This window comes from Colias philodice, chromosome 30 (genome assembly GCF_061535455.1).
Source record: "Colias philodice isolate Cphi_HAF_F1 chromosome 30, ilColPhil1 Martin Lab GWU primary, whole genome shotgun sequence".
NCBI classification, from domain to species: domain Eukaryota; kingdom Metazoa; phylum Arthropoda; class Insecta; order Lepidoptera; family Pieridae; genus Colias; species Colias philodice.
Window position 1 is genome coordinate 2,478,397 of NC_143115.1, and position 14,190 is coordinate 2,492,586.

Sequence of the window (14,190 nt, forward strand, 5' to 3'; positions counted from 1 at the left end):
TCTAACACCGAAAGAATTTTTCAAATCGGACCAGTAGTTCCTGAGATTAGCGCGTTCAAACAAACAAACTCTTCAGCTTTATAATATTAGTATAGATAGGAAACGTTACAAATAGATTAATAATAGTCATCAGTAAAAACAAAGACATAAACAGTCATGTTACCGTAAAGAAAAAAAATACAATACGTAATATTATTCTCTTTAGGTGTTATAAATAAATAGGTAATAAAAATTATGTTAGAATTTCAGACAACCGCATAAGATTAATTTTTAAGTCAATATTTATATTGAAGTAGGTCCTGATTCACAAATCAGACCCTTAAGTACTATTAACTATTCTGTGCCCTAATTCAGACAAACACACAACAACTACTTATTTAGGTAGTTAATTGCTGAACAACATTATAATTTATAATAAATACATACATACATACATATACATCTACAGGCCCTAGACTATTCATGAAATGTCTGATTTAGCTAGTTGACTGCGACTATACCTATATGTTCAAACTTCAAATGTAGAGTATTAATTATTAAAAAATTACTGTTTAATCTATGACAAGTGAATGGTCAAAGCACTGGTCAATAAATTTAATAAATTCAATGCAACAACGCCGAAATAAATAATAATAAACACATTTGAAACTCGTAAAGCCATTACGAAATCAAAACACATTAGGAAGGTTAAGGTTTCCGTTAAATAAATAAGGATCCACAAATTATTATAATTCTTATTTCTTACTGCAGTAATTTAGCTAAGTACCAATAATATACAAAAATCGGTCAAGTGCGTGTTGGACTCGCGACACTGGGTTCCGCAGAAATAAAATAAAGAGCAACTGCAAAAATATTGGTCACTCATCCAATTTATGACCTTGTCAACTGTTGCTTAATCATTATTTTTATTATTTGTTATTATAGAAGAAACAGAAATACATGCATCATCTTTGAAAATTTCATTTTGTATTCATTGAGTTACTATGTACTACGTACTAGAGAGGCCATCGCTACTACACTTTTTCTAACACGAGTTAGAGTCAATCGTCTCAAACCATTTTTTTTTGTCACATTGATTGGTTTTAATTGATAAGTTTATTCATATTTTTTTAATAAGATAAACAATATTTATTTGTTACATTGATTGGTTTTAATTTATAAGTAATAATAGGCAGAATATTTGCAAATTGTATGACTCACTAGCCGCCACGCGCCGCCGCGGCCGCGCTTGTCGCACAGATTGTGTTCGTGGTGGCCTCTCTATAATAATACCCCAATGTTTGTATCTAACTATTCATGAGATACAGCCTGGTGACAGATGTACGGACAGACAAACATATAGCCTAGTGACATAACTAAACCCAAACATTTATTTATTCAATAAGACTTCTTCGAAGCACTTTTGAATCGTCGTAACATAGTTTTACCGTTTACCAATTACGAACAGACAAAGAAACATAGATATAGTTAAAATATAACTCATGAAATGTGGCCGGAAAAAAATAAAAAAAAAATATGACGAAATTTAGAATCAATTCAGAAAAATACTGTTTAATTCAGAATTCTAGCTGCAGTACTCTGAATTAAACAGTATTTTTCTGAATTCTAGTTTACATACTCGTACTCAGCAATAGGGTCCCATTTTACCCTTTTTATACGGAACCCTAAAAATGTTTAAAAATTACGTAAAAACACAATCTTTCACCTTGACATCGTAATTTTGACAGATTATTAAAATAATTCTTGCATAGAATTCAATATTCATGAGGTTGTGTTGTGAAAGGACGTGAACTTGAAAGTTTTAGTATTATTTTTATGGGAAAGTGATAAAATATTTTAATTTATTACAAGTATATACCTAATAATTGTTAAACTTCAAGTCCGAAAAATATTTGAAAAATAACTAATAAGGTACATGTTTCTTACAGTACAAGAACAACCTATTACCTATATTATATTTTATAACAGAAAACGACGCGACGGTTTTTACAAACGCATATTTACAAAACAAATTGACTTTATTTCAAAAACAAGAAAGTAAACTTTGTGTTTAAAAATGAAATAGTTACTAGGTAAATAGTTTTAACTTTTTGCTACATAGTAGGTACATAGTATAAAACAAAGTCTCTTTCTCTGTCCCTATATGTCCCTTTGTATGCTTAAATATTTAAAACTACGCAACGGATTTGGATGCGGTTTTTTTAATAGATAGAGTGATTCAAGAGGAAGGTTTTAGACTTTAGTATATAATTTATTAGGTTTTAGACAAAGCGGGCGAAGCCGCGGGCGGTAAGCTAGTAACATATCTAGCTAAAAATCTATTACTATCTATTAGAGATATTAATTTAAACAAAAGTAATTACAAATGAAATATGTATAATATGGATTATAAACTTTTACGCGTTTAAAGACAAAGTCATCGACAAGTCAGTATAAATTAATATTTATTTTTTCTTTAATAATATAATAAAATACATACCAACAAAGCCAAGTTAGGAACAATAATTGTTGTGTTCATATTGATGGTGTTTTCGTCTGGAAGATAGATCAAAAACCTCCTCGCTTCGTATGTCATGGTTCCGTTTTCGTTAAAACGTATTTTGGAATGTAATAATTTCTCTCTGTAATAAAAAAGGATGATATTAGCACAGATAATATCTACTATTATACAGGGTGTCCCACCGTCGGTATTAAGCTCAATGGAGGTTATAATTTTGCATACGCTGAGTATGTAAAAAATTCTTAAAAAATTCCAAATACATTTTTATTTCAAATAGATGAATAATTCTTAAAACTCTATGTGTAGGTACACCCATAACAAGCAACCCGCAAAACTTTGCCACCCGCACGTGAGCTATCGTTTAAGATTATGTATTCATAGACAAAATGCTACATTAGCGAAGCGTTATATGCCGGCTGCGCGAAGCTAGAGAAGAAAACATAAAATTTAAGGAAAAATTTAGCAAAAAAATTTTGGCGTAATCTTGTCGTTTAAGTATTTTTTACGTGATCAGTGTATGCAGGACTACAAGTTCGTTCGCGCTTAGTATACCATAATAGTGCGGGACACCCTGTATATACATATACTATACTAGTCTTTTGGGAAAAAGATATTTATATATGGTTAGTTATACTTAAAGATACATAAATAGTAAGAAATTAATAAGATATAACTACTTTTTCACTAAATTTGGTATGCATATAAAAATGTAAAATACAATACAGGCGCAATAATTCTTGAGAGTTGAGATATCCACAGACAAACAAAAACTTTACGTAACATTAATCTATTTTTATTCATTATTTATGTATTATATACGAAAAGGCGGCCTTATTGCTCAAAGGCAATATCTTCCAGGCAACCCTACATTATTGCTAGCTGCACCCGCATTGCTCCGCTCATATTGGTCTTAATGTGATGTTATATAACCTAGCCTACCTCAATAATTGGTCTATCTAACACTAAAATAATTTTTCAAATCCGACCAGTACTTCCTGAGATTAGCGCGTTCAAGCAAACATACAAACTCTTCTGCTTAGTATTGATGAGTTACTTAACAATGCAATAATTATTGAAACGAGAAAATTTTTGGAAATAGTTTCGAAAACTCTCAATTTAAATAACGCGTAGGTATAATAAAACCATTAATTAAATCAGAACACTGATAAGAAAGTTTTAAATAAAGATATTTGGAAATGTAACGGTCGTAAAATGTGTCGTTAAGTATGTCGTAATTAAAAAAGATTAAGCAATATTCAAATACACATATACATATAGATATATGTAAATATAATCTAATCTTGTAAAATAATTTAGAGGAAAACAATGAGTTTTACATTATAACTAGCGGTCCGCCCCGGCTTCGCCCGTGGTACATATTTCGCAATAAAAGGTAGCCTATGTTCTTTCTCAGGGTCTAAAGATTATCTGTGCCAAATTTCATCAAAATCGGTCCAGTAGTTTATGCGTGAAAACCATACATACATACATACAAACCTTTCCTCTTTATAATATTAGTATAGACTAGCTGCTCCGCGCGGTTTCACACCCGTGGCTCCACTCCTGTAGGTCGTGGCGTGATGATAATATATAGCCTATAGCCTCTTGATGATATATAGCCTCTATTCCTCTATAAATGAGCTATCTAACACCGAAAGAATTTTTCAAATCGGACCAGTAGTTCCCGAGATTAGCGCGTTCAAACAAACAAACAAACTCTTCAGCTTTATAATATTAGTACAGTAGAACCTCGATAAGTTAAAGTCCAAGGGAAACGCAAAATATTTTAAGTTATAGAGGTTTTAAGTTATCAAGGGTCTATCCATTTTTCACTGCTTCTGTAGCTTTTAATTTATCAGCGTAGGTGAGGTTTGTTAGTTTTCTTTTTGGACTAATTTAAGCCAGTTTTATCACACAGTAAGTAAAGTGATGTTTCCAGGACAACGATCAAAAACTTATGATGCAAGTAAGTCGTTGTCATAAAGCTAACCGCCGCAAAGCTTTGAAGAATTTCGATAAAGCAAACAATAGGTAATGTATTGTTTACGTTAACAATACATAGTAAACACGTGCAAGCAATAAATACCGAAACCTTTTGTTTTGACACTCTTTCAAAATGACTCATTGACAAAAAAATTTATGTAATAGAGGTTGTGGAAACATTTCTTTAAGTTATTGAGGGCCAATACAGAGATTATTCATTTAAGTTATAGAGGTTGCGTATTTTAAGTTAAAGAGGTTTTGGGCTCTGATGGGAAGGGAACATATTATTTTGTGAAGTTACAGAGGTTTTTATGTTATCGAGGTTTAAGTTATCGAGGTTCAACTGTATAGATAAATTAAAACAAAGAAAGCAACAACAAACACTCATATTGCATTAAAACAACCAAAAAATGATAATCATACAGTCGTTAATTAGGTAGGTAGCTAATAGCTATGTAGCTTTCTTTTTATAGTTTTTTTATATTCATAATTTCGAAAAACTTATAAAAAAATTAATTGTCTGTAAAGTCGGTTTACTGACGATAGTTGAACGTGACAACGTCCGATTGTGCTTCTTTGTCGCTCGTTCCGCGCTCTCGCTCGCACTTCAAGCCTTACATGGAACGCCTCAGAGCGAGGTAACGCCGCATGAGTCATGTTTTTTCGTGCGTGCAGCCGGCTTTATCGAATCATAAGACGTTGTCACGTTAAAAATAAAATATTTTCTTTCACATACTTAACTACAAATATAAACTAAACAAAAAATATTAACAGACGAGTTTAATAACGTTATACTTACAAATACGTAATTGGTCCTATTTCTTTTACATTGATTTTATCATCCAGACCCGCCAGAAATCGATCATGGTTCGTTATATTGAAAACGTACACCCTCATACGCACTTGGTCTGGTGGATCAGACCACCACTCGTACGGCGGGAGACCTGTCAGAACATAAACAGATTAAAAAGTGTCACGTATAAGAAAATACAGATTATCACCATCTGTTATATTTTTAAGAAAACATAACCGGCCAGTTAAGAAAACAGACTCAAATATTTTTTTTACATTATTGATGAAGTAGATTTTACAACTGCTAATTAAATTTGGATCATTTTTAATTTGAAACACATGAGAAGCGAAGTTTTTTGAGAACAGCAATGAAGTTATGAAGTAGGTAGACATGTACTATGATGCTTAAAATATAATAGGTACAGTCGAATTGAAGATCAAACTATATTAAGTCTGAATATATCCATAGAAATCTAAATAACAAGACACTAGAAGTCGTAAGCGCGCGTGACATTGTCGCCGCTCAGGTGGTTACCATTCCACAAGTCTGTTCGTCGCTTGGTGGTCGCTTGTTCAGTTGTTTCTGACACGTGCGTGAGTAAACATGGTGTGTTGCAGCATTTCCCAGTGCGGAAATTCTTCCATAAATTGTAATTATACTAATAAAGGAATAACATTTCACCGGCAAGTATTTTTGTTTATAAATATTGCCGTTTTTCCTTAAAATTAAACAATATTTACAAACAATACGAATGTGATACGAATGACACAGTCAACCGTTCCTCTCATCACGTTTAAAGGCTTATTAGACCACCCAATTTTTAGGGACCCTAACCCTAACTAAGAGTGGTGTAATAAGACTTAGGGAGTTAGTGTCCCGATTTAGGGCGATCGGGTCTGCCCGATCTGCCTAGCTCCCTAAGCGCCCTGCAGATTGGGTGATGTAATAACGTTTAGGGCGGTTAGGGAGCTCAGTTGCCGCGCGACTGTTGCGTGGAGTGGCTGCTTTTGTATGTAAGGTGTCACCAAACTTCCCTACTACAGGTTTATATAACTTAAAAGGGAAGTTCCAAATGTTTGTGATCACACCGCCATGTTAACAAATAAATAAATTGTTTATATCAATTGTTTATTTAATTGTTTTAAAACTCAACAAGTGTTCAAATTGTTCTGCACCTACTCTAATTAATTCATTAAAACTCCCGGTTCAAGCACGCTTAGTATTTGCATATTTGAAAGCTTTTCACGTAACCGCAAATACTCTTTCACCCAGATCTTTCTCTTCTTTTTTAATATTTGTTATTGCGTCAACGGTTGCCACTGCTACAGCAACTTTTTGAAGTTTCGATACTGACGGCGGCATAATGTAAAATGCAACAATACGTTTATCTCTCTAGACATTCGCGTATAAACTGAGTTAGGGCCCAAGTCGCAGAGAAGTGTAATAAGCGCCGCACTAACTAGGGTACACGCCCACCCTAGATGCAGGGCCCTTGATATCGGGTAGTGTAATAAGGGTATTAGCCTTTTACTATTGTCAACAGGTGACAGGTCGGTTGTTATAACTGCCAGATGTTATCAAATGACAATTACAAGAAGCAATGTACTCACAGAATGTACTGCATTGTTAACGATAAAGAGTAAATAGTCGCAAGCTAGTGATGTGATGTGTTAAAATTTTTCGATATCGTAATACGATGTTTTTTTGCGTAATATGACGACTGATGGAATAATTGGATTATATTTTAATTTGAATTCTATTTTATTTTTATAACTGATATATAACTTTTTAAACTAAGTACATCGATACAATCATTTTCGGACAATTTTACTGTCGATACAGAATCACATTAATTAAATATACAATAATGCCATAATGTAAAGGACATTCTTCGCTTAGGTTGACAAAACTATTTTATGTTAAATATATTCTTTGTAGATTTCCACAACGCCGTCCTGACATTAAGGACGAATGGATATCCGCGACTGGGAAAAGAAATTGGTTCCCTACAGGCTATAGTAGGATATGTTCAAAACATTTCAAAGAAGATAATTTCAATGTCACAACAAAAAGACGTACATTAAGTAATTGTTATAACTCTTATAATTTTTGGTGGTCTGGCGCGGTTCTGCATCAGGTGTTCGAGATTTTCAAATTTAAACTCTCAGTTTCTAAACCCCCTCCATTTTTTTAAATATATAATGTACAGACACTGTTTTATTATTTGTATATACAGGGTGTCCCACTGTTGGTATACTAAGCCCAAAGGAGGTTATAGATTTGCATACGCTAAGTACGTAAAAAATACTTAAAAAATTCCAGACGCATTTTTTTTTCAAGTAGATGAATTCTTAAAACTCTATGTGTACACCCATAACAAGCAACCCGCCCAACTTTGTCACCAGCACATGAGCTATCGTTTAATATTATGTTTTCATAGACAAAATGCTCACATTAGAGAAGCGGTATATGCCGGCTGCGCGAAGCTAGAGAAGAAAACATGGATTTTCAGGAAAAATTTAGCAAAAAATTTTTGACGTAATTTTGTTGTTTAAGTATTTTTTACGTGATCAGTGTATGCAAAACTACAAGTCTCTTCGCGCTTAGTATACCAATAGTGGGACACCCTGTATAGATAAATAAATATTTAAGTACATAACATGTTTTTATTTCTTATACCTATATGTACAGTCTGCCGTGGGCCCACGAGATGAGCCTACCACTGTATTAAAATCAACAACTATATATTTCTTATTTGTTAACTATCGATAACAAGGCTGATGAAGTCTTACATCACTAAAGCGTTGAATGAACGTTAATGAAATTTCAACCTTATTTCTATGCGTTGAGGTTAAAAGTTATATCTATCAAAAATTAACGCCCTCTGTTGTCGAGTAGCCGAACTTTTTCGTATTTGAAGTTTCTAAGCAAAAGGAAACAAAACATCTTACGTACCTAGGGATGTTATACTAAAATAAACCGTAAAGTCGTGAGTTAGGGTACATATTAAAATGCGAAATTTATTATTTATGTTAGTTTTCATTAAAATGAAGCTGTCCAATAAAAGGCATAGTTTACTTGTGTGAACTGTCTAGATATCGTTTTAAATGTGTGGATTTTGGCGACAGTGGTTTTCATACTAATTATGACATTATAGCACTTCTATGTGTCTTGTTATTTAGATTTCTATGGATTATATCTAATGAAAAATCACCTTTTCAAAATCGCTTATAAACGCAGTGTGAATCTATACATAAAGCTGAAGAGTTTGTTTGTTTGTTTGAACGCGCTAATCTCAGGAACTACTGGTCCGATTTGTCCGATAGCCCATTCATCGAGGAAGGCTATATGAACAAACAAACAAACAAACTCTTCAGCTTTATAATATTAGTTATATAAAATATAAAGTTGCCATTGCTCATAATAGCAATGAAAAATAAAAAAAACTTACCAGGTCTCATATTCAGTTTTTCCCATAACATGATGTCGGTGGGATTAAAATAAATAAAGCCACTAATTGACATTATCATTAGAATTACGCCCCATACGGATTGGCCCATGGAACCTGTAAATAAAATAATATTGTATTATGTTTAAAATACATCGCCGTCCCCGGAGAATAAAATGATAACAGCCATTACCATAGTTCTATTCTTATGCCATATTTGAAGCCTACGTAGCCTAATACATCTATACAATTTTTTTTTTAAATTTTTCTCCTGTAATCCACAAAGTTATAAGATATTACAATAGTATTCACTGCTTTTTCCCAGAACATATTCGTACTAGAAAAAAAAAGATAGTATAGTGATAGTGAAAAAGTTTATTTACGCTTTATGTGATAATAAATTTTACAATAATATTCTCGGAAAAAAGAATCGGCGAAATAATAACGAACGCCTATCATATAAATTATTATCATTTTATTCTCGTAAATATGTTTTGGCGCCATTCGTTTGAGCATGTAAGTACACATTATGATCACGATGGTCGATGATAGTAAGGAAGACTGATTTTTATTACTTTTTATTGTGTTCATTTTTAATATAATAATAGTTGATTACTCTAATATTGTTTTATGAGAAAACCCCAGAATAAAAGTTCATTATTATCCATTAATGCATATGTCCAATATGAACGTGAATAAAATGATAATTGTTTATTATAATATTTTCAGTCAGTTTCAGAAAAATTATGTCGGTGTTAGATGGCCCATTTATCGAGAAAGGCCGTAATAATGTATACGAAATATATGTATATCATCACGATAAGACCCAGGAGCGGAGCACTGCGGGGCTCTAGATATCTAGTGTGTTAAAAATGGAGTAAAATAAATATTGTACAAGTAACGTTAACTTAACGTTGTAATTATAATTTAAAACATAATGTTATACCTACGTCACATTTCCCATGGAAATAAAGTCACAGATAGAAAGATTATTATTATAATAGTGAGAAATACATTCTTGTAAGAGAAATACATTATACTTAATAAGAGTTACCTATCTTGTTTTAAAACATTAATTATATATAGTTTCTGTTACACAAAGAAACTTAATGAAAATAGTTATCATACAATAACTTGAACTTCTTGAACTATGTAGAAGACTTAAAAATATTTAAATATTAATTAGTTTAATTGTTGACAGCTATTTATGAATAATTATAATGATGTGATACCTAATTATTATTTTAACTAGATCATGGACCAATACTTGAGTACATATATTGGTCCATGACTAGATTTACGCCCGCTGCCACGTTCTTTGAAAACGCGGGCGAAGCCGCGGGAGGAATGCTTGTACCTATTTGAATATTTCTTTTCTCACGATCAATGTATAAATATGGTCAGTCATTATTTCAATACAATTGGTTTTATTACAGATATTATGACAACAGTCACACGTTCATAGGCATCGTGATGTTAGGTAATTAGGTCGAATAAAGAGATAATTTTCAGAGGTAATAGATCAAACTAATAATATTATCAAAGCAAATAAGTATGGATGGATGAACGTATGGATGTTTGACGCTTTAAAAATAAACTACCAAACCGATCTGGATGAAATTTGTTACAGAGATAGCTTGAGACCTGAACGTAGGATAGGTTTTATCCCGGAAATCCGAATGCGAATTATGCCGGTTTGTCTTGGAAAACGCGGAGGAAGCCGCGGGCGGAAAGCTAGCACATATTATAAACGCAAAAAAGGCTTTTGTGATTTGTTAAAAAGTAAGTACTAAAATAGTTGAAGTACCTTAAACGTTTTTAGAAATTAGCCTTTATACATCAATCAAAATCAATCGTCAATTTAGTAAGTAGTTAGTAGTGTATCTAGTCACTACATAGTATAAAACAAAGTCGCTTTCTCTGTCCCTATGTCCCGATGTTCTTATGTATGCTTAAATCTTTAAAACTACGCAACGGATTTTGATGCGTTTTTTTTTTAATAGAACGAGTGATTCAAGAGGAAGGTGTTAGCATATAATTTATTAGGTTTTAGACAAAGCGGGCGAAGCCGCGGGCGGTAAGCTAGTTTTACATAAAATTATATTCTAGTAAAGTACCTACTAAGTAGTATAGTATGTACGTTGATAATTAATAGTCACTCCATTAATTTAATCAAATGACATGTCCCATCAGGTATTACCATACCTAATTAAAAACTAGGTTAGTGCATACAATCGATAGCCTTACTATTATGACGTCACAAATACGTCATTTTGATGTATTTGGTTCGATTCTGATGTTAATCTAAGCGCAACTTTCATGCTAAGTAATATAATATGAATCACTATGTCTGTTTGTGCGTGAAAACTTTAATGAAATTTGTATTATTTTGACCTGGATAAGGATTACTAAAAAAACTAAGAGAAAGCAAAAGATTTGAAGAAATATTCTTTAATAATGTTATAGACTGCTTAATTTGGATAAATTTTAGAATCTACCCGTGGGGCGTGGGCCATAAATTTATCAAAATGCAGTAAAGTCAATTCAACTTACATGAATGAGTCAAATTTCGTCTATCCTTATTAATTAATATGTGCCATAATATAATATAACCTATAGCCTTCCTCGATAAATGGGCTATCTAACACCGAAAGAATTTTTCAAATCAGACCAGTAGTTACTGAGATTAGCGCGTTCAAAGAAACAAACACTTCAGCTAATTTTTTATACATTATTTTTTATCGTTCAATGACACTACTAAGCACGTGTTAATATTATAATTATTATTCAAATCTCGTAAGCAATTAATTCAGAATTTCAATGTCATCATTGTTCATAAAGAAACAGTAAAACATTTAAATTTTATTGCACTAGCTTTCGTAACTCCATGCATTGAAAATAACGTTTGTTCGTGTTTGCAAGGCTTGTCTAAACATACTTACATACTAATATTATAAAGAGAAAAACTTTGTTTGTTTGTTTGATTGTAATAAATAGGCTCATAAACTTCTGGACCGATTTTAAAAATACTTTCACCATTCGAAAGCTACATTATCCACGAGTAATATAGGCTATATTATTATATCATCATGTTAAGATTAACAGCCACCCTAGACAAGTGGCTTTCTATTAGCGTAAAGTTCAATAGAATAGATTATGAATGTATGAGATTGACGTTTGATTACGACGACGACGACGATTGATTACGTCAATCTCATACATTCATAATCTATTCTATCGAACTTTACGCTAATAGAAAGCCACTTGTCTAGGGGGGCAGGAGCGGAGCAATGCGGGTGAAAGCGCGGGGCAGAGCTAGTAATGCATAAAAACTAATAGAATGCACAAGAATTAATTATATTATGCTGCTCTTAAGTAAGCATCCGTTGGATCCTAATATTGTATCATGATAAAAACAAATCCTTAATTTTATTTCATCCAGAAATTCAGAAACGCCATTGTATATACATTTTTATGCAGTTTATATTCAGCTTACAACAAAAAAATACGTGTGGCACTCGAGGACTGCCGCGGTATAGCTAATGCATAGCATCGCATCGCTGTGCACCGGTTGGAGTGGGGGGTGTTAGGTTTTTTCGTTACGGAATTTTGACATTCAATCGACGCGCTCAAAGTGTCAGATAAAAGCTATGCAATAGCTTAGAGCGTTTTCACATTATCCGATCCGATATCGGATATCGGAAGCCGATAGCCGATATCCGATATCGGAGGGAAGTAAAATGTATGAATTAAGTACCTGTCTTTCACATTGTCCGGTCCGATATCGGATATCGGAGCCGACACCGATATTCCCAGTGGCTATCGGACGATAATGTTCAGTGTTGCCAACTCAATTTTCGAAAAGGCAGTATACCAACAGCAAAAAAGCACTAGTTTGTGTATTTTCAGTCTTATAGGGCGCTCAATCTTTAAAAAAATTCTTTGCTTTTAACCTAAAACCCTTTCTATTACAAGAAACCTTTTTTTATTAAGAAAACACACATTTAAGTATTTATAGGCATTTAAAATACGATTTATACGGCAGGTATTTTTATTTGCCGTATTAAAATATACGGCAATTAGCTGAACTGAAGTAAACAAAAATATATTGCGTTCTTAAATTCAAATATCTATCTTCGAAAACATTAGTGCCTAGAATTCTATCATCTTTATTTTATCTTATTCTGCCTCGCTCCTCCTCCTACTCGGATGTTGGTTGTGCTGTTTATTGTATTGTTGTCATTAAGTGCTTTATTTTTAACCGACTTCAAAAAAAGGAGGAGATTTCACACCGATTTTATTTTTATTTTGAATTTACAACAAAGAATACAATGTTTGAAAACTCTTAATTCTAAAATAATTGCTTATGACAATAAATTAATAATTTATATTGTATCTTTACTTGCAGGAAATTACAACAATCATATTACAAATATATTTGAACGAGTGACAATATTATTTTAGGATATTACAGTGTAATAAGAAAAAGAAAAGAAAATGTGAACAAAGATTGTATCACTTAATAAATTTATCATAGGTACTACATGAACTTTTATAAATGTATGTAGTGAAAAAATGACTAAATGACTAGGTACGTCTTGCTAAAAATACATTTAATAGATTTTGAAAGGTACATATTTACTAATATGTATTACTAAAACTATTAACTAATACTAGGTTGTAGTAGGTATTGATATAAATTTATTTAATTTATATGTAATGTGTTTACATAAGTATATTATGTTATACAAATGACCGATATCAAAACTATTTAGTAAATAGCACATCTAAATAATATGCAGTAATTTGTGATATCAAATCTTTTTTTTACATTTTACTTTTCTTTTTTGAAGTTGTTTTTCTTTATCGTAGTTATTTTTAATGTACGTATGTACAACACGCAGTATATTATTATTAGTCTGTGGTACAACTATGATTTATAACATTTGATTTTTTTTTAATTATACCTTTTTTTTATCAACTGGCAATTTAGTTTAGTTTTCTCTAAAAAATTCTGGCAACACTCATGATGATATCGGAACGATTTTATCGGACAATGTGAAAGGGCAAATTGTATCCAATATCGGATATCGGCTATCGGCGTCCGATATCCGATATCGGATCGGATAATGTGAAAACGCTCTCAATAAGAAAAATAAAACTTACTGCAACAAAACGCATTCCGCGCCTTCGAATCATTCGAATTATCTGTACATATCATAGAGCACTGCTTCCCTAGATCGCAGTCGTCTATGCAATTCTCATTCTTGTCTTTGGTCTTATGTAACAGACTATTTAGTGAATCTCTATTGCTGTCTGGCGGCGAATCTGTCTTGGCTGACGATGTGTCATCCAAGTTGACAGTTGGTATGTCATCTGCCATGTTGGATTTGGTTTCTGAAAAAGAAGAGAATTGTTTTAAATTTCCATTTTCTATCTTTTCAGGGGAAGCCTGAAAAAATTATA

The 14,190-nt window shown here is 32.4% G+C and overlaps 1 protein-coding gene across 1 annotated transcript in view; it reads right to left on the bottom strand.

The window, feature by feature from the left end:
* Positions 1-14,190, bottom strand: part of LOC149475416 (lysosome membrane protein 2-like) — a 44,956-nt gene that overhangs the window by 10,674 nt on the left and 20,092 nt on the right. The window contains exons 2-5 of the mRNA XM_089713393.1: positions 13,891-14,121; positions 8,728-8,841; positions 5,283-5,427; positions 2,480-2,621 (exon numbers count right to left, since the gene is read on the bottom strand). Of these exons, the coding sequence (XP_089569519.1) occupies positions 2,480-2,621; positions 5,283-5,427; positions 8,728-8,841; positions 13,891-14,121 (632 nt within the window). The remainder of the gene's footprint in view (positions 1-2,479; positions 2,622-5,282; positions 5,428-8,727; positions 8,842-13,890; positions 14,122-14,190) is intronic.